This window comes from Pollicipes pollicipes, unplaced genomic scaffold (genome assembly GCF_011947565.3).
Source record: "Pollicipes pollicipes isolate AB1234 unplaced genomic scaffold, Ppol_2.1 Scaffold_3087;HRSCAF=3621_pilon_pilon_pilon, whole genome shotgun sequence".
NCBI classification, from domain to species: domain Eukaryota; kingdom Metazoa; phylum Arthropoda; class Thecostraca; order Pollicipedomorpha; family Pollicipedidae; genus Pollicipes; species Pollicipes pollicipes.
The window spans coordinates 45,976,272-45,997,663 of NW_023596225.1; the positions used below are offsets into that span (position 1 = coordinate 45,976,272).

Sequence of the window (21,392 nt, forward strand, 5' to 3'; positions counted from 1 at the left end):
ATTGGGAGCGCAAAACATATAATTTGCTCTGATATTGATAATGAAGTCAAGTGTCCGACTCTTCTTTCGTGCCCGTCTTTCCTATGAGAATGAGAGGCAGGCGACGCCGTACAGTCTCACCAGCGGAGTACATCGAAAGGCCCCAGTGACAACAATGACAACGATGAAATAAAGTGGTTCCTCCTGTAGTCTTCTAAATTAGCCTTGATTAGTTGCTCATTTTCTTGTCAAGCTTTCAAAACTATCAAATTTCTGGCATGAACAAAATAGGGGAGTTCATAAACATGCGCGTAGCTCTTATAGTGCTCTGACTGATTTGTAGCTGATATAATTGCATAAGACCCTATTCCATTTCAGAAGCGAAACCCGGACAGATCCATTAACATTTACTGCCGATCAAACGCGACATTCTCTGAACATTCATGCGTGACCTGCCTGTCACAGCCGTTGTCAATGAAAGCACGCGGCAACCATTTCGACAAAGAAAGTGACTACAAGGATCGACGAACCGCCATCCGCACGTGCGATGAACGGTGAATGAGTGACCTTTAGCTCAGTCACTGACCTCTGACCGGTCGCGGGCCACCGGCGGTGACAACTGACATGGCAGAAGGCCCGCAGTGACCTCTCGCCTAGTCGGAAACCAGCAAGAGAACCACCTGATAGCGGCAGGTGTCTCATGCTGGTGCCGGTGACCTCCGCGCTGGCCCCGCGGGCCTGGCGTTGACCTCTGACCTGCAGAACGCGGCCAGAGCGCGGCTCGATGATGCGCAGCTTCTTGTCCTTGCACGTGGTGGCCAGCAGCGAGCCGTCCCGGTTCAGCGACATGCCGAAGATGGCGTCCGGGTGACAGTCGATGGCGTTGATCACCTCACCCTTGCTGATGTTCCACACGATTATCTGCCGGCGCGTGGCGCGCGCTGAGTCAGCCGGGTCGCAGATCGCTGGCGTGGTGCGGCGGCGCGGCGGAATCGTGATTTGGCCGGAAGGTCGAAGGTCACGGTCCAATAGTGGCGCTTTTGTCCTGAACCCTTTCAAAATAATTCAAAAGCTGGGGTGGCGAAAATAGATCGAAGTGGGGGCCAACCCTGAACGACATCGAGCATATGGTGACCGGAATCCAAGCTGGAGAGACAGGGAAAGATTCCGAATTCCGCTCAAGCTGTCCAAAGATCAGGCCTTAAAGGTGACAATTCTTGCCTTTTGTCATCTTTTGAGTGGTGAGACGCCATGACTCCGTTCGCACCATTGGGGATTTGCAGGGGCATGGGGGCAGGGGATATGGCAGACACCAATATTTGATTTGCCTGCCTGCACACCATGTGCGGATGATATGTGCTAACAAGACAACATGGCCGAGAGCGTGCGCGCATCCTTCGTGTGCCGCCCTGCTGCTATGTCAATATCGTCGATGGTTATATGGCTATGGCTCCATCGATGAGCTACTTGCAGCTGGTAAGAAAAATAGGGCGTTGTTGTCGCGACCAACAAAGGAAGCAGCACTTCAGTCGTCCCCGGTTGGCCATGACACAGCGCTGCTATAATCTGTGTTTACACAAGCGACGCGGACGGCGGGCTCCACCCGACCATGATTCTGCGCTCATTATCACGGCCAGGGGCGTGCACAGGAGCTGATTCGGTGGCGGGAGCACGTTTCAGACGGCTGGCGTGTCTGCCAGGTCCACTCTCGGCGCTGTCCATCAGGATCGCGCGCCGCGCACGTTCCCACGACATCCCAGAGCAGTGGTTAGTGACCGGTCTTTAGCGCGGCCATCGCACGGCTTGGCTGCGTCCGTGATGGCTGCCAGGATCGCCGTGGCTGCTGGCTGTCAGACGCGTCAAGACACTGATAACGCGGCTAGATGGGCCGTATGAGACGCCAGGAGACCGTATGGCAGCGGGTGCTGGACACGCTGATGCCGCCGTGAATAGGCACTTTGTCGCGCTTAACAACCGCGTCAAATTCAATAGGCGAGTCAAATTTCCCATTATCCCACCTCCTTTCCTCTTTCATCTCACCTTCCTCCTCCATCCGTAACACATTCCACCCGGCCAGGGAAACGCAACGCCCCGTCCGCTGCCTCGAAGCTGGAGGCGCCACGGCCGCGCTAGGCGACGAGCGCGCGCCACTCACCAGGTGGTCGAGGCCGGCACTGATGAGCACGTTCTCGGCAGTCGGGTGCCAGTCGATGTAGCTGACGCGCCGCTTGTGCCCGCGCAGGTCCACCAGCCACTCGGTCAGGTTGCCGTTCAGGCCCGTGTCGGGGATGTACCACACCTTGACCTGCGGCACAGGCGGTGCGGGCGGCGGCTGTGTGACACTGATCGTGCGTGGAAAGGTCATCTGATTTGTCGATAGTGGGTAGGAGCATCGTTTCATCAGTGGGCAGGCTTGGATGCGCCGAACGGGGAAGCTGATTCGCTCTCTGATGGACACCTGACCAGCAATCACGGCTACAAATTTGAGCCAGCGCAGCAAGGTCGCGGGTTTCGTGTTCTATGCTATCCAGGCTGTTTTGAGAGTTCATCGAAAGACAGTCGCGTGCAACGACCATTGTCACAATGTGCGTCTTTCTGTGACACGTCACCAAACATTCACAATTATAGCCAACCTACGCACAGTGAGTCACATGATATGCCTGACGGACGGAAATCTCCTCTAACCTTTTCGCCAGCTCAGTTGCTCGGTATCGATGCTCATCCGAATTAATTCGACCGTATCAGATAGCCGGAACGATCTGTTCCGGCAGTGTCAAACAATCCAGTGTGCAATTTCCAATGTAGTCAGGTCTCTGACCTCTTGCATGGGACCACGCTTAAATGTTATCAACTCGAGGATTTCGCCAATGTTTTTGTGAAGCCTACAGCATAAATCATATCACAGCTGTTGTCGCTTGCGTCAGAATCGACTTCGAAATTGAGCGATATCTAGTGGCGCGAAGATGTTCCAAGTCGGGGTCTAGTCAACGCCATATGGTACGCGTCAGGGGGAGGTAGATCCTGCTGAAGTGGAACTAAGCACAAGTCCGCGTGGAAGGCATTAACTAGAGTGGCCTGATCACAGAAGCTCGTCCGGAGGCGGCGCTCAGGGACAACACCTGGGCAGCGATGCTCACGCAATGTGGTCATAACCACGCCTTTCCATCATTCCGTCTTCTGCTGTCTGCCGTGCATTCGTGAGTAAACCTCATAAAGCATAATAATTTGATACAATATTTCCTTCTTCGTGGGCAAAAACACCAGCCGGCATTTCGCCTACCACGCGCCAACCAGTGCTATTCGGACGGCCGAATCCCTCGCATAGGTGAGAGGCCTCCATGTCTGACCCACCCGTGCGCGTACCGTCCCGCTTGAAATACCGAAATACACCGAATTCTACCGCGTTTGCGGTTTGGGAGCTAATCGTAATAGGTGGTTCTCAACCTGATGAATTCCGATAAATGATGCAACACAACACTTACGCCAGACGTAGACTAATAGCTGCTTTCCATGCCCGTAGCAAGCGTCTTTTGCGGCTGAGCAGCCCACACCATGTTCATTGCATAACGCATGCAATCCCATCGCCGGAGAAGGAGAGCTTCAGTGTGGGCCACGCCTATGCCGGGAGCTTCGGCGCGGGCCACGCCGATGCCGGGAGCTTCCGTGTGGGTCACGCCGATGCCGGGAGCTTCAGTGTGGGTCACGCCGATGCCGGGAGCTTCAGTGTGGGTCACGACACGGGCCACGCCGGCGCTCGGCATCTATGGCCGAGTCTCTCCTGTCTGCCCCCGCCGGGCTTCACCAAGTGGCCCGCCGTCACGCCCCGGCAGTTCTCCCCGCAGCCCGCCACCGGACGGCGACCGGGTTACATCATCGTCATCCACCCGAGATGTTCCCCGATGGACGCCACATGTCACCGCGTTCACCTCTCGCCCGGCGGCGGCGCGCGCGCCCGGCCCGGCTTTCTCCCGGCAGCGAGCGGCGGCGAGCGGTGAGCGGCGGATCTCGTGGGACTGAAGCAATGTCCGTTCCCCGGATGGCAACGCGACTCCGGTCCAGCGACGGCGCGCCGCTGGCCCGGCGCAGTCATCCCATTACACACCGCGTTGCTTCACGCCTGGGCGTGGCCGTTCGAGGACTGTGGAGCGGTGTTCGACGGTGGTGTGCCTGCAGTGCTTTGTGTTGGGCTGAGCGGTTTTTGCTGTCAGAAGTGCGCTGGCTCGGGTGCGGTCGGCCGCGGAGAGCCAGCTCACTGACTGCCAGGAGGTGTGCTGGTTTGGGTGCGGTCGGTCGCGGAGAACCAGCTCACTGCCTGTCGGGAGGTACGCTGGCTCGGGTGCGGTCGGTCGCCGAGGACCAGCTCACTGACTGTCGGGAGATGCGCTGGCTTGGGTGCGGTCGGTCGCGGAGGACCAGCTTACTGACTGCCGGGAGGTGCGGTGGCTTGGGTGCGGTCGGTCGCGGAGGGCCAGCTTACTGACTGTCGGGAGGTACGCTGGCTCGGGTGCGCTCGGTCCCGGAGGGCCAGCTCACTGACTGTCGGGAGGTGCGCTGGCTCGGGTGCGGTCGGCCGGGGAGGACGAGCTTACTCACCGTGCAGTCGTCGGAGCCCGAGGCGATGACGTTGTCGTTGAAGGGGTTCCACTTGATGTCCATCACGGGCCCGGAGTGGCCGGCCACCCGCCCCACGGACGAGTCCACTCGGCCCGTCTGGGGGCGATTTGGTCAGGTCAACAACGACAGCAAGGGAGACGAAAGCGTAGAGTGCTTCACAAGTCCGCATAGCCTAAACACATAGCAATACCCGTCGCAGTGGATGTTGGCTTGCTAAACCATCCCACTGGATCAAAATGAGATCTGCGATATCGTACAAAACGAAAACAAAAGAAGCGCGATTAGTTGGTGGCATTAAACTACCCCCTAATGTCAGTGACGGCGACCTAGATGACCGAGAATTATCGGAAAGACAGCGGAAGCAATCTCAGGAATTCGATGGAAAAGTGCTCCAAATGCCGAAATAAAGGCACCTCACGATGAGCGAGATAATTATCTTAATTGCCAGAAAGTTCAGCTTGGCTACAGGCAGTCCGACCGGCCAGCGCGCATTCTGGCCGCTTTCGATGCATCGACCGGGACCACTTTAGTGGATGATTATGTCCTCACGGCACCGGGGAACAGCACGAACTGCCCCAGATTTATCGGAATCAAGATTAATGGCCGCTAACGCCACCCGAAATAGCGCCGCTGGAGGCCGGTCAGCCTCAGCGGGCCCTCCATCACTCGGCTTCGGAGGCCGATTCGGCCGGCGTTCCGCCTCGTCCCGGAGGTCTATCCAGAGCGTCGCACGAGATGAACGGGTAACGGGTCCCATGTCGCGCGCTTCTCCGGCACCGGGCGACGGCGCAGGGGCGCCCTGTCCCGCGCCGGCCGCGACGAATGCGGCGCGCGCCCCGGCCGGCCGCGCCGCCGCCGGCGCCGACAATCGGTAGCGGTTTTTGTGTCACGGTCGCGCGGCGCCGCCGCCTCTTCCGTGGTCAGCTGAGGATGTCACGGACAGCTGACGGCGGCAATCATGGCGCGGCCGTGTGAAGGGACGGCGCGACTGAGACGTGACCGGCGCGGCCGGCGACGCATTGCTGCCGCCGTGATAAATGCCCCGATGGCTTTCGCTGCCACGCGGGAACTGCTCGGACAGTGTTCTCCTCGCCGCGCGGAGGGAGCTCGGGTCAGGCACCGGCGGCACACACACACGTACCCGCTCCAGGGGGATGACGACGAACGCTCCGCCGCCGGCCACCTCCGTGACGACAGCCACGAACTTTGGGTTGGCCGCGCAGAAGTTGCCATCGTGTGCGTTGCGCGTGATCTTGAGGCTGTCGTAGGAGCGGTCGCGGCGCGCCGGCGAGCCGAAAATGTGCCGGAACTTGGAGCTCCGCACCCCCCGGAAGGAGAACTGAAAACGGTACGGGGTCCAGTTAGAGCTGAAACCCTGTGTGAAATGAACCGCAGGGCACCGGTTATGTGACAGATGTGCGCTCATGCGGCAAACGTGCAGAACATTGAAAACATCTTAAAATAAACTGTCATATCTGATAAGACTTACTTGGGACTGGTTGTTCTTCATCTGTGCGTTGCCGTTCGCCGGAATAGGGGAACCAACTGGGCCAAAAGCGAGCTCAACTTAAAACATCTGGAAAAGAAAATATAAAGTAACATAAAGAGGACAAACCAGTGAACGAAAATCGATAACAACCCACGCATGCTATCGCAGATAAATGTACCTTATCGTGAAAGGCACTGATTTCATCGCACCTGCTTACACAAAAAAACAATAATAACATACAAGAAAACGGCAACTTCCGAGCCACCGCACACCAATGGCTGGCTTGATTCAAAGTCCGTTGGTCTTGGTCCCTGACGTACCGTCCGATCTTTACACGCTGCGGCATTCGCCGACAACAAACCGAAGCCACTCCCACCTGCCGTACCCGGATGTTAGCGCGTGACTCAGAGCCTTGACCTGTGACCTGCGTCCGGGTGGCAGCACCGCCATCGGAAAACACGAACCACGCCGATCAGAGACTGGCCAGACCCAGAGCACCGCACGCAGCAGCCAATCAGCTGCGCCCCGGCCCGACCCCGGCGCCGGCAGCACCAGGGCGGCCCGCTACAGACTGGCGCATGGCCGCGCCAGCGCGGTCTGACGTCACAGCGTTCACTAGTCCGACCACCTCGTTCGCGCCACCGTGGCGCGGTTTGTGGCGGGTGGCCGTGGATGTGAACGCTGCATGGGAGCAACTGGCGGCGGCGCCCGTCACGCGACGCTGCCGGCAGGCTTCCGCTGCGGCCCCGGCAGGGCCGCTGACAACAGACGCGGCCGCAGGCCGAATGGGCTCTGGATGCGCAGTCGTGCGCCGTGGGGTGTGGTGTGCTGCTCTCTCCTTCCCTCTCTCTCCCTCTCACTCTCTCTCTCCCTCTCTCTCTCTCCCTCTCTCCCTCTCTCCCTCTCTCTCTCTCTCTCTCTCTCTCTCTCTCTCTCTCTCTCTCTCTCTCTCTCTCTCTCTCTCTCTCTCTCTCTCTCTCTCTCTCTCTCTCTCTCTCTCTCTCTCTCTCTCTCTCTCTCTCTCTCTCTCTCTCTCCCCCTCGTTCTCTCTTTGATGACCGACGCTGCCAGGCAGGCGTATTAGGATGGCATGAAGTTCGATAAGCTGTCGCAAAGCAAGCGTAGAGTAGTGACAATTTTTGAAGTTATAATTACGGAAAAGGGTAAATGACACATTACCGTCAGAACGGAACATCTGTGGAGCCGAACTTCGAAAGCACAACATGCTGGGTGCAACGCCGCGTGTTTTGACAGATGTCTGCCAGTTATGCCGGCTCTGGCGGCGTTCAGGCCACGCGCTGTCCGCTCACTCCTTCAGCTCGGGATCACTTTCGCACGGAATGACCGCAATGATCCCTTCCGGTGACACTGTGCACACTGTTGCAATTTCTGGTTGCAATTTCTGGTTGCAATTTCTGCGGCTCGTTTGCTGACTCTTCTAGGCGACGGGGCTTCTTAGAAATCATAGACCCACTATCCGTCCACCGTTATGAACGCAGCGCCCAGTCCAAATGATGCATTTGCATACATTTTACGGTTCAAAACTTCAAAAGGCTCCTCTTTTCCGCGTTTTAATTGCCATCGTGCGTTCTCATAGCACCTACAGAAAACGAAGTAATTATGTGAGCGCGTCCCACCCCACGATGCCGGTGCAGCAGCGCGCGGACTGTCCAAGTCGGGAAGTTGTGAGGCTGGGTTGAGCATTGTGATGAATATCGGCCTGCTGAAAATTCTTGGCTCCAGACCGGGTCTGGGCCTGCAGTGTCAGCATCACTGGTGTTCTGGCCGGAGAGGCGGACGATAGCCACCTCAGACTGGGACCGAGGTCAGGAGCAGACGGGATTGGGTCGCGGGCGGGAGCCACATCAGGTTCGGACCGAGGTCAGGAGCAGACAGGACCAGGCCGCGGACGGGAACCACCTCAGACTGGGACCGAGGTCAGGAGCAGACCAGAACCGGGCCGTGGACCACAGCCACCTCAGACTGCGACCGAGGTCAGGAGCAGACCAGGATCACGCCGCGGGCGGGAGCCACTCCAGGCCGAGGCCCAGGTCAGCAGCAGACGGGACCGGACCGAGGGCGAGGCGGAACCCGCCGAAACCGTCCGCCGAGCACGCGGAGCGCACCCGGCCCTCATCTGCAGAATGGACGCATCCGGCGCCGGCCTCCAGCGGCGTAACGAGCCCGGCGGTGCGTCATGCTGCTGACTCAAGCCAGGAGGACAGCCACCCTGCTGCTGACTCAAGCCGGGAGGACGGCCACCCTGCTGCTGACTTAAGCCGAGAGGACGGTCACCCTGCTGCTGATTCAAGCCGGGAGGACGGCCACCCTGCTGCTGACTCAAGCCGGGAGGACGGCCACCCTGCTGCTGACTTAAGCCGGGAGGACGGCCACCCTGCGGCCACCCTGCTGCTGACTCAAGCCGGGAGGACGGCCACCCTGCTGCTGACGCAAGCCGGGAGGACGGGCAACCTGCTGCTGACTCAAGCCGGGAGGACGGCCACCCTGCTGCTGACTCAAGCCGGGAGGACGGCCACCCTGCTGCTGACTCAAGCCGGGAGGACGGCCACTCTGCTGCTGACTCAAGCCGGGAGGATGGCCACCCTGCTGCAGACTCAAACCGGGAGGACGGCCACCCTGCTGCTGAGGCGGGGGATAGCCAACCTGCTGCTGACTAAAGCAGAAAGGCACGGTAGCCCTGCCGGTCTGCCACACCGCTGCGGCAGCCGGCCATCCTGCTGACTCAAGTGGGCAGCGCAAGGCAGTTTGGACAGCGCGCCATGCTGCCAGTAAGGCGGGATGACATGACTGTCTGGATGAAGCAGGCACCGCTGTCTGCTCAGTCCCGTCGTTCTGTAGCTTCGCGCCTGGCAGGGACTAAATTATCGGCCGGCCGACAGAGGCCTCTGATGGCGGACCTCCCGCCGACAGTACCTCCGTGGCTACAGCTCGCCCCCGCCGCACCATTCACTGCCGACGTGCCTGCTCACGGCGGCCATCCGCGGGCCGGCCCGCACGCCATGGCGAGCCCGCCGACCGGCCGAACGGCACGGATGGAACGGACGGGCGGCCCCGCAGCCGCCGCGGCAGGGACATCAGACTCTCGGACGGACGGAACGGACGGGCGGGCCCGCAGGCCGCCGCGGCAGAGGCATCAGACCCTCGGACGGACGGAACGGACGGGCGGGCCCGCAGTCGCCGCGGCAGGGACGTCAGACCCTCGGACGGACGGGACGGACGGGCGAGCCCGCAGCCGCCGCGGCAGGGACATCAGACCCTCGGACGGACGGAACGGACGGGCGGGCCCGCAGGCGCCGCGGCAGGGACATCAGACCCTCGGACCTCAGACCAGTTTACTCTACGCTGGTAAACTGTCGACCTTATCGTACCTGACCGGCTCCCGGCCTGTTCGTGAGGGCCAGTGATCCGCTTTAAGACATGGTTCCATACTTGGCTGGGAGCCGAGTAGTTATCAGTGCGCAACAGTTAGTAACATGGCAATCAGTTCGCTTGGGCAGCGCCCCCAGCAAACCTCAAACCAAGCTACTGGTTCCCGCTTGGTGAGTTGTTGCTGGCCGCGCCCTACCCTGTCTCTGCCAGGGCCGTCCGAGCGCAGCGCCGCGGGTCGTCAGCCTGACCCCCCCCCCCCCCACGGCGCTGCTCAGCCCCTGGCCCTGATCATCCCCCACGGCGCTGCTCAGCCCCTGGCCCTGATCATCCCCCACGGGGCTGCTCAGCCCCTGGCCCTGATCATCCCCCACGGCGCTGCTCAGCCCCTGGCCCTGATCATCCCCCACGGGGCTGCTCAGCCCGCTCCACACCCGCTGACGCCCGGTGAGTGGCGCGGCGGCGCACGGGCCCCGACCTGCGCAGCACCGGGCTGGGGCGCGGCCCCTCTCAGGGTCACCGGGCCCGCAGCCGTCCGCCTGTGGCGAGACGCGGCCGACCGGCAGCCGACGCGGCGGCGGCTCCTTCCACGAGGAGAGAGATTCGGGCGGGCGGCGAGCCGCCTCTGGGCGGGGCGACGGGACTGGAATGACACCGCGGTCGTCTCCGGCGTGGCACGTCGCTTCTGCGACAGTACTTGATGGGCGTTTGGACGGGCGGCAGCGCGGGCGCGGCGAGGCCGGCGCCCCGCCGCGCCCGCACGCGCCGTCTGCTGGTGAAACCGCCGAGTTATGTGCGTCATTTTCACCATATGCCCGGCTGGCATACCGACCATAGCCGACGTTGGGCAACGCGGCGCGGCGCCGGCGGTGGCCTCGCCCGCGCCATGTGGCTGTCGACGGCCGGCGAGGCTCCTCTCCCCACGCGTGCCTCGCGCGCGCTCGGGCGGAGGAGGGGCGGCGCCGGGGAGGGTGGGGAGGACGCAGGGGAGAGGCGGGGATCGGGAGCCGTGCTCTGTGACAGAACCGTGACGTCACGGTACACTGAGCGATTCGGGCGGGCTCCTGTGATAATAAGAGCGTGCCGCAATGGGGCGCGAGTTCGTTTAGTTCCACGATGTTGATTTCCGACAATTTTATTACGCTGGCATAAATGCGTATTATTTTTGGCCACATAACAAGGCCCATTCAGGTCTCCACAGCACCAACCAACTGAAGCAGTAAACACCTGTTCCATTCAGCCACCCGGTGCTGACACATTTCGACTCGTTCAGCGCCGTTTCATTCACGGTTCACACAAACACCCGCCCCCGGCCGGGACGCGGCGCGTGCGCCGGGCAGCGGCAGGGGCCGCTCGGCAGAGACTGACCCCGCCCGAGCCCGCCGGGCGTCCCGACCCCGCCAAACCCGCCCTCCGGCCAGTATCGATTCCGGCGGGTCGACGCGGCGGCGCCGGCAGTTTTGCCGCAGCGATAACCGCCCCGATGTCCTCGTCGAATCACGGACCGTGACCGAGACGAGGTGACACACGAGGCGTGACCTTGACCCGTTCGCGGCGCGGCCACACCCCCCGGTCAGTGACCCGGCCACAGCAGCGGCGGCGGCGGCAGCGGCAGCAGCGGAGGCGGGGTGCCAGCGGCCACGCGGTTTGATCAATGCTCCCTCGCTCCCCGGAGCACGCCTCTGCGGGCCGACAGAGTCGGGCGGCGCAGACCGGCGCGGGCTCACCTCCGAGAACGTGCCGCTCCGCTCCAGGGGCGGGGCCGCCATGTCGGCCCGCCGCCACGGCACCGCCTCCGCTCCCAGCGCGGCCCCGGCCGCCGGCTGACTGGCGCCGGCGACGGCGGCGACCCCGTCGAAGCCGACGGCCGACGCGGCGCCGGAGGCGGCACGGCCGCCGGACCGAGGCGGCCGGTCCGGGCGGGTGTGGCAGCGCTGTGCGTCACGCACCGGCTGAGTCAGCCGGTCCGGCCGATCGGGTCAACAGGCCATGTCGGGGTGGGCACGTGCGGCTGGGAGCACGACTGGCTAGCTGTGGCGACGTACCATACGGGCACGTAACACTGGCCCAGTTGACTTTCTCCATCCAGAGAAGGTGCACCGGAACCAAAATTGATCGCCAAAATTGACTCCACCTTTTCACGAAAGGTAGAGTCCAAAGTTCAGCACCGCTCAGACACGTCTGTCTGCCCTGTTCACGTTCCGCGCTGTTGAGTCCCACCGGCGCGTGGGACTGAGCCGCGTCTGGGTCTGGTCAGGCTACTCGGGGTTTCCTCCCCTTGCGACATTCCCTTTGTCCAAATACATCTGTGCAATCTTCCGTTCAGATGGCGCGATCAGTGCATTATCATGGTCACGTGAACACCCTGGTCACGTGAACACCATGGTCACGTGATCCATATTATGACTTCACGATGGATTCCTTGATGACGCTTTGTCGACGATGACGCGATCAGACTCGTAATGACATAACCAGTCCCGTAACGTCATCCATCTCATGACCGCGTTAGCATGCCCAATCATAAAATAGTTTATCATTACTGTAATAACATTTTCTGACGTCGTGACGTCATCTGTCTCATGGTGACGTCATCCGTTCCGTGACAGCGAATCAGTTAACTGACGCGACGGTCCCATCATGCCAAGGTTAGTCATACGGTCCTGTCATCAGTTTGGTGTTGATGCGACCGGTTTCATGACTCAGTGATAAGTTTCGTGCTAACACAATGACCTCTGCCATACCGCGATCACTGTCGTGGAAACGAGATCAATGCAGGGCTGTCAGAACGCTGCTAAAAAGAGGTGGAACAACCCCGCTTTTGAAGGTCATTTTCCGTGCATTATGACATGGCATTCCTTAAACTTCAACGGAAAAGCGTGGGTCACGGCCCACATGATTACCCCCCCCCCCCCCCCGTCCCTAAACGTAAAGACTGGAGTGGTCCCTTTTGCTTGGTTTGGATTAGAGCCCTTTCGGCCTTCAGTGACCATTTCAGGACCGTGGGATGCAAGGGAGCGGAGAGAAGTGGTGGGGCAAGACCGCATGCATTGGGAAGTCCTCCGCTGCCGATTCTCGCACAGGACCCACAGGCCACATAGGAACAGGCCCCCCCCCCGCACAGGCACAGGAACCCCCGGGCAGGCACAGGAATCCTCGGGGTGTGTGCAGGCGCTCGAGTAGGCACCTAAGCCCGCTCATGGCTGATGAATGCAGCTTATATAGATCAGCTGATTGATGCACAAGATGAACACGGCATTGCAGGAACTCCGCATAAAGCGTGGATGAGGACAGCAAGGCGGATGGGCTGGCCTCACCGGTTCAGGCACTAATTTCACGTCAAACACAACTGGCGCTTTGAGGCCAGATTCTCAGCGATCTCTCAGTTTCCTTTTCTTGGGATACAATGCGGTCTTTTAGCACCAATACCCCAGAGCGGTCTTGAGGGCCCGACGAGGGACAAGAAAAAGCTGAGAAAATGTGGTTTGCCATAAAATCCAAGGTTAGCCGCGCCTCAGTAAGCTTCCCACACGTGAGAGCTGTCGTGGACACATTAATTCGATCCATCTGGTCTCACTGCAACAGGTGACAGGTCTTCTTCTCCTCTCCCCTGCCGCGAGCGCCGGCAGATGGCTTCGCAATGAACCGGTTGACCTCGTGACCTCATGGATGTCACCCTGCATACCGAGCGGTACGGCACCAGACGGCGGAATGGGTGCAATGTGCACGCCCCGCTGCAACTGTATCCGCAAGTGCAGTGCGCATAATAATCGACGGGATGATTCAGTGGAACCCATTGGGCACTTTTCCAACGCCCTATGTGATCGATGGTAAGAATCTATATGATGGTAATAATCTGTATGATGCGTGGTCGAGGGTAATTAAACTCACTGTTGAGACGCTAGACGGGAATTTTTGACGCCGGTCCATCGAGGATCGTGCCAGCGAATGGAGAACGGTGTGCATATGACCGACGAGTGCTCTGTTGTTCACGTTCTACATTCTAGCATTTGTGAGGACCATTTGTTTGGACCACCCGAATTGTTATGTTTAAGCTGTGGAACAGTTGGCCATAATGAGACATTGTTGCCTGATGGTTCCAGCACGGGAAAGCACCCCGAAACAAACGGAATACCACGTAATGTAAGCCGCAACCACCTGTCGGTGTCTGGGTGATTAACGGATGTCTTTGTGACCAGAGCTGTGGCCTGAAAACAAGCGGTTCCCGGGCGGGAGAATCTTGACAGACAACGCGCGGTGCGCCCGAGGGGACACGCACTCACGGCAGCGGTGACTGATGTAGTAGCCAAACAACCCGCTGCTGGAGATGATAGACTGAGCTCAACCAAACAAGATCTTCCCTTGGCCAGCTGAGCAGTGGAACAAGCACAAAAATCGCAAACAACGCACGAGGCGAGCAGCTCCGTCGGGACCCGCTGTCGCTGTCGCGAGGTCAGTTACAGGCAGCCCAGGCACGAGCGGCTGGCGATCCGACCTCAGTCTCCGGACCCAGTGTCGCCATCTCCTACAGCCGCGAACGGTCTTCTTGTGAAGAGATAGACTTGTGAATGAACGAATCTCGCCCAGTGAATCATAGACCAAAGACGTTTACGTTGGTGTCAGAGTCAGTGTCGGTGTCCTCGTCAAGAACGAACTGTGCACCAAAACGTAGGTTTCCGAACAGGACGCGACACGCGCTGCAGGGGATTCGCGTCACATCGCGGTCAAACGCACCGACCAAAATACACCCTCCCCCTCCTCTGCACCAATGGGATGGGTAATTCAGGCTAGCCTGTGGGCTGAGCCGGCGTTGTTTGCTCCTCGACGAGCCTAGCGTCACATCCCGGCGTGGGAAACTGAAGCCCAGCTGACGGCTTGGGGAAATACACTTCAAATATATTTCTCCTGTTAAAATTTTAAGTATCAGTATTTTCTAGATCCAGCTGGCTTTCTTATTTCAAAGATAAGCATTCAATCCAGCACATCATTTGCACATGACATCTCACAATTTTGCGCATCTCCTTCCCCGCAATGCAAGAAGTAAACCACTGTCATTACGAAAATGATCGGCGTTTCCCGCCTCCATTCGGGCACGTCGCAAGGCGCCAAGTTTCGTCTTGAGAACGTCTCAAGGTGTCGGAGGACGTCTCATCGTGCACGCGTCTCTGTCTCACCCCAAAGAAAACAATCGCAGCAAGACAAAAGCTACCGAATGAACCAGTAAAGAATCCCGTAATTTACAAGCATTGTTCAAAGTTACGGGGCTCCCGATGCTCTCATCCCGGATTTTGTTGCCCGGCATAGCTGGCGGGCGACGGGCGTAAACGCGGAGCGCTCTACGCAGGCCTCTGCGCACGTAGCTCGGATCGGTAGCTCCACAGCGCGGTAACCTCACACCCGCCCGGCGAGCTCCCGTCACGTCCGCCGGCGCCCACACGCGCGCGCGCCCGCGCTGCCGCAATGTGGCGTCGGAGCTGACACAGGGGACCTTTGACGGCCGCCGGCAGCGACGGCCGACTATCAGCTCATTTATCTGGGCGTGGCAGACGCGGTGGCGGGGATCTGCTCCCCCGCAGGCGCGGTGGCGCGCTCCTGGCGGGAGACATAGCCGGCCCGAGGCGGCGGGGTCCGCGGGGTGGCCTGGCCCGGCGGCAGGCGGGAGCAACGAGCCGAGGAGCGGTCATCGGGGGCGCCGGTGCGTCGGCCGCGCGCGAGAGGACGGGACGTGAGGTGATCGGTAGACTGGCGTCGCATCACCAGCTTGAGCGTCGTTCTCGTGCTTTTGCCGCACTGTACGTTAGGAAATAGCTCCGCGCTTCTGTTTAGCTTAGCTTACAGAATAGCTTCAGCACACAGTAACTGTGTGCTGACATCACAAACACTGCCAACAGAATGCCAGGTCTGTTGGATGGAGCAGGCTCGATCACAGCATTTGCTTTATGGTAGTTTTCGCGTCGCTGTTCTGTAGTTCGACAGAGCGTCAGGTCTGAACTTCAGCTCGGACGCCCGGTTATTCCTCTCAGCCTATTCAAGCCCGACCACGACCTCTGCCGGCGTATTGGCAGCAACGTCATCGACACGCCCTGTTTGTTGCAAACAGCTGACCGTGACCAGCAGGTGTCTTTCCGGCTCATAGACTCCACGCCCCAAGCTAAGTATTCTGAAGGTCTCGGTGATTTTATCACAAGCGATGTGTTGGCCTCAGCATCGTGAACACACTCCGCATTTTTAAACCACGAGGAGAAGGGATGAAATTGTGAGAGAATTATGAGAAAGGATTAAGCAGACGTTGCTGAAGCGAGCTGACGCCTTATGGGTGCTCCCCGATGGCACCAGCACTTGACTAAGTCCTCGCGGCTGGGCGCGCTCAAGACCGTCGCCCGCCGTTGCCGACGCCACCCACGCGCCCGGTCGAGCGGTAACTGTTCGGCGCCGGACCAGCGGGACGGCACCGGACCGCGGTCGGCCGGCCGGCGGCGGGCGGCGGCGACAGATGGCGCGGCCCGATCTGGGTTAGCAGCGGCGCCCGTCCAGCAGGCGGCCGGCCGCCGACCGCCCACCGTTAGCCGCTTAGCATGTCCGCGACGTGAGGGGGAGGGGGGGGGGGGGGGCGTGAGGAGCCGGGAGGCGCCCAGACGGAGAGGCCGCGGCGCTGACGGGTTAGGACATCAGAACACGGCCAGACGGGGCCGACACCGAGAGGCCGCCGGACGGGGAGAGGCGGCCGCGCCAGCCGAGCGGCGCATGGGACGGCGGTGACCGGCAGAACCCACATACGGGTCAGAGAAGGGGCCGGTAGTGAAGGGTTACCGGTGGCTCGTCTAATACTCTGCGGAGGCCATACTCCGCGCCCAGCGAACAAGCTAATGAGTCAGCGATAGAACGCAGAACTCGTAGCTGACTAGGATCCATGTCATGACCGAATTCATCACCCACTCGGAGCAAGTTGGGTTCATCGTGGCGAAGGTAATTTGCGTTGCATTCTTTAGCGCCAAACATGCTTAAGTGAGTCAATAACGAACCGGTACTGAATTATTAACAAATCATCGCGCAGTACGATCTTGCACATACAGCGTGGGACAGCCCGACAGCCTATCATTCAGTCACGGCGTCCTTAGGTAGGTGGTTCTCTGTAATCGACAGTGTCAACAGGCGATTGCGTGATTCGTCATCCTAACCTGCAGTGTCCATCCTGACAACATGGCAGCGCGCCACCGACGACTACCCACAGCGCTCTTGTTGGCAACTCGCCGAAGGAAACAGCAGGAAAGACGGGACAGTCGCCGATGCATGTGTAACGACAGACTTTACGACACGTCAGGCAGAGTGTCCGGGAGCTGGCGGCTTGTTTGGTGTTTTTTTTTGGGGGGTGGGGGGGGGGGGGCAGGGGACCAGCCTTGCACGAGCCGGAAGCCCAGCAGGTGATCCCATTCGCCGCCAGTGGTTTCCTACCGCGTTCGCTGCCGCAGTCCAGGGCCGTTGGGTTTGAGTCGTGTGTGGGTGTCTGCCCGGCCGGCAAAACAGCGCAGCGGCGGCCGTCTCGGTGTGTCAAGGCCCACCAGCCTCACTGACAGCGCAGTGACGCTTACCGTGGCTCGGAGCGATGGGCCCGCTCAATGTGGGGCACTGGCCCGGTCAGCGTGAGTACCCATTCGCAGCAGCCGAAGACCAGGCCTACACTTCTCAAAGGTTCATCACCCAGATGCCGACTACAGGGACACGTTGGTGAAAGCAGTTGTCTTAGTTTCATTGAGGGGAAGTGCGCGATCATTTTTTCTTGATTTCCTGCTTGACTTGCTGCTGCCAATCAGACATCTCCGATATTTGTGGCATACAAGTCAAACTGGAATCAGTGGGATGACTCTGGATGACCGCAGCCAGCAAAAATTGTCTGTTGGTTTTTAATCATCTGCCTGCTTGTAAAATCCACGCTATCCGCGTATTTTCTTCGCAGCGAGGCAAAAACCTCGAAAACACGTTGCTCTGCTTGTTGACGAAAACCAAACAAAGCGCGGTCCACCTCAGGCAGACATGAAAGCCAGCGAGAGAGGCGATAACACCGGCCACCAGTCTGTGAAGCAAGCGCCCGTGTGCAGGCCGCGTACACGCCACCTTAGCAAACGCCATCGCTTTACAAACAGGGAGGTGTGGAACCCCTGAGAAGACATCACGCTCGCTGTCCTCATCCCAGCGGCCACAGCGAGGCAGCATGTAGCCTGGGCAGAAACGACAGCATTCGCCATAACGTCGAATAGCTTTTAACACAACGTTCGCGTCTTTGATAAAGGTTCTGTTCGGACCAGTGTCATCTTCCCTGGTGAATGGATTGGTCGCATGGTTTTTGTATGAATGTTTACCGACTGTGGCTTACAAGCCTCTCTACAAGCTTCAGCCTGATACCAGACAAGGTAGAAGTTAGTTGCTCCTTTTATGAGCGTTAAGTTTTCACTCCGTAAAGAGAACTGTCGTTTAGACGTCGGGCAGAAAAGACAATGACAAATGATCGTCCGTATACCTGCTCCTCTAGCCCTGATGCCTCTACTTTCGGATTGTTCCGTGTCGGCACCAGCGTCGGCAGCGCGGCGCACTACTTTCGATGCCGTCCGTCTGTCCACAGCTGCGGCGCGCGGAGAGTACCGGCTCCGAATCCGAGTCACGAACACCATTCCCACGGTCATCAATTGCGGGGCGACGTGACGGCGCTGTCACCGCGGGCGCCGCCGGAGGGCCCCGACCCGAGGCCCCGCGCTCCGGACGACCTACAGCGTCAGCCGCGCGGAAGCTTCGCCAGTCGGGCCAGGAGGAGGCTGGTCGCCGTGGTTGGCACGAGCTGGGCAAATGAGTTTTCCTGTTCTTCGCGTTCCATCACCAGCATTCAAGTTAGCAGTGGCCAGATGCTCACTTACCGCTCTAGTTGGCCGGTAAAGCCAATTACGGCCACCGAGCGCCAATTAGCTTCGGCCATACACTTCACCAAGGCCACACTAATTACCCACCCAGGAGAGGCAGCTGACCTATAGACAGAGCTCCCTGGAGCGTCGCTCGCGAACACCTGACCCCACTGGAGCGGCGGCCAACAACACGTGTCGACACCTTTGATCTGGCCGCGTCTGCCAGCGACAAGCCCGGCGGGTCCGGCGGCAGTTTTTGCGCGGTGGCCGGTCAGGGTCACACCGGTCAGACTGCTGTCCGAAAGCCGCCGCACGAGATCGCGGTCACCTCCGCGGTCATCAGAGCACGTTCATCCGCGTTCAGAGGAGGTACACCCGGTGGGGATTTGCACGGTTCAACGGCGAGACACCCGCAAGTAGGTCGAAGCGTACATCCAGCTGCATGACTGCAGATACAGGCCCGCCCCCCCCCCCCCCCCGCTGCTGCCAGCGCAAGCCGTGGACCCGCGCGACAAAACCGGCACCGCGGCTGTGAGACAGCGTTGTGGCTGCAATTCGTTACAACGCTGGACCTCCACACCCCGTGCCTGCCAGCTGGACAGCCGTCCTTGGTGAGCCGACGACACGGGCTACCGGCCTGATTTTTTGCTCCGGCCGGCCGGACAGCAGGCCAGCGGAGAGGCCGTCGCTCTCCCGGGACCGCCACCGTACACCGGTCACCAGTCAGCGTGGTCAGCCGAACTAACGGCAGTCGTGACGTCACAGGCCGTCACGTCACGGCAACACACGGCGTCCTCTGCACGGCAGGGCTCGCGGGATGAGATGCGCCCGTGCAAGCTGGATGGGATGGGGAGGGAGAGGGGAGGGGGCGTGACGGTTCAATGGTGCTGAATGTTTCAGCGGCCGTGTGTCAAGTGAAGCCGCCTGTGCTTGTCAAGCACGCAAAAGCCGTAGCGTCGCGAAAAGCGAGCGACTTTTCGTCATCTGTCGTGCTAGGAGTGAGTCTCGTGTCCATCAAAACGCATAGCAGTTGCCACCAAGACGCGCACGCATGCGGGCGGGCGTGTAATGCACCGGATACTTTTCCACGAATGCGTAACGGACGTCGTGCTGCACTTGAGTGCATCGTCGCACCAAGAAAGAACGATGAGCATACAAGGGTCGTAACAGCTCCCTTCGCCCTGCGAGCTTGATGAAGAGCGTAGCACGGACACCCCTCCAAGGTGTTGTTTCACATGCCGTCGGTCCGCCGGCGCGTCCAGCTCCGGCTAGCCGATGAGAGCTACTCACGTCCGACATCGACGTCCGTCTGTCGGTCTGCCGGCGCGCGTGGCGTCGCCGTCACAACACCCTTCCCCAGCCCACACCACCCCGCCAGCAGCGCGTCCGCGACTGAGCAGCGGCCGCGCCGCGCGCGCCGGGCGGAGCCCTGTGCCGTGTGACGTCACCACCCAGGTGACGTCACGCGTCCGTCAGCTGACTCACGCGCGCCGGCTGGCGACGGAGGCGCGGCCTGGGTCGGCCCGCTCTTTGTAAACATGACGGATTGGCGGCCGCGTGACGGGTGGAGGGAGAGAGCGGCACCGTCAGCCGTGATGGATCGGTCAGCTGACACGAGGCACCGCTGCCGGCCGGGATCGCTGACGGAGCTGACGGCGTAGCTGGATAGGCCGGCTGGACAGGCTGCGTTTGGTGACCGACCTGACCCACCAGGCGGGCGGGCAGTTCGCGTTCGCGCGGGTGGCCCTGATCTAGTTCGAGGGAAAACGCTTCTCGCAGGTTGTGGGGTCTGCCTGAGGCCAAATGGTTTCACCGCACCATACCGAGGCTGATCTGGCCGGACCGTTTAACAGTGATTATGACGAACGGATCTTACAATCTGCTCCTGAACACGAGATCTGCACTTGCGGGCTGGGTCGGGACGTGACTGACCCCAACAGCTGATCGCTTCTGTGTATGGCAGCGTTCAATGACAGCTAACGACAGCCTAAACGGCCAGAATCACGCAGCGAGCGCCGCTGACACAAGAGCAGATCTGCGTCATAGGTCATGACCGTGCAGTGGACATCAGCCGCTCCGCCACACACACAAACAGCGCCCTTCTTCGTATGACCCGCACTCAGCAACAAGCGGACTGCCGAGAGGTCAGCGCTAAGCGACGTGGGCACCGACCACTGAACAAACGCAGACCGATAGCGTCTGCAGCGTTGCCATAACACGGCCAGTTATGACGGCGCTTATCGGCTGTCCTTATTAGCATTGCAGCAGTGTCACAAGATTGATAAGATAGGGGGGCTGACGTGGTCGGCGCCCAGCCGGGCGGTGACAGTGACCGGCGACTCTGGTCCACTCTGACTCTGACTCGGGGTCGAGCGCGCCGAGGCACACATGCTAAGGAAGGCCTGCCCCGGATGCGCCAGAGCTTTTGGCACTTAATAGTGGAGGTCGACGCCTCCCACAGAACCGGCGCAAATGGGTGCTATCGTGTGATCTGCAAGCGACGTAGCGCAAACCGATTGTGCAAGATAATCTGTGGAGGGGCTTGAGAAAGAAGGTTCCAGATTCATTTCTAGCCAAACGAGGCAAACATTCTGGGATTCTTCAAGCAGCATTGCCACTTCCGCAATATTTTGTTCCAGTTGCCTCCACGCACTGCTATGAACAATGGTGTCACATTCAAGAATGCCCTTTAAGTTCTGCCAAACTTGGAAGCGCCGTTATCATCCATCAAGACCAAAGCTCCGCAGAAGTATCATCGCGTGAAGAGTAATGTCTTTCGGCGCGTCCAAACTCTTCAGTGACGTCGAACGTTGTGAGAACTATGCCGCACATGAGCTGCACTGAGCTTCAAAACGTGAGATCTTGGTAACAATAAATCGGAACTGGTTATGCCTCGTGTCATGAATGAGGCTTTGTATTCCTTTGAAGAGGCTTTGGGCTCCTAATGTGTGTCTCAGCCACCGAAAACTTGGACTTTAATTGCCAGTCACCAAAACTACGAGAAGCCACCAAACGTCTTTTGGAAGAAAGTCATC

The 21,392-nt window shown here is 59.7% G+C and overlaps 1 protein-coding gene across 6 annotated transcripts in view; it reads right to left on the reverse strand.

The window, feature by feature from the left end:
• The window catches only part of LOC119114859 (coronin-1A), a 40,725-nt gene that overhangs the window by 9,137 nt on the left and 10,196 nt on the right, over window positions 1-21,392 (reverse strand). For 3 of the 6 annotated variants that reach the window (XM_037238910.1, XM_037238914.1, XM_037238909.1), the window contains exons 2-5: window positions 5,735-5,932; window positions 4,573-4,689; window positions 2,135-2,284; window positions 736-900 (exon numbers count right to left, since the gene is read on the reverse strand). In XM_037238910.1, the coding sequence (XP_037094805.1) occupies window positions 736-900; window positions 2,135-2,284; window positions 4,573-4,689; window positions 5,735-5,932 (630 nt within the window). Of the gene's footprint in view, window positions 1-735; window positions 901-2,134; window positions 2,285-4,572; window positions 4,690-5,734; window positions 5,933-6,082; window positions 6,170-11,196; window positions 11,287-19,647; window positions 19,737-21,392 lie in introns of those variants that run through there. The other 3 variants (XM_037238911.1, XM_037238913.1, XM_037238912.1) reach the window with 3 other exon arrangements.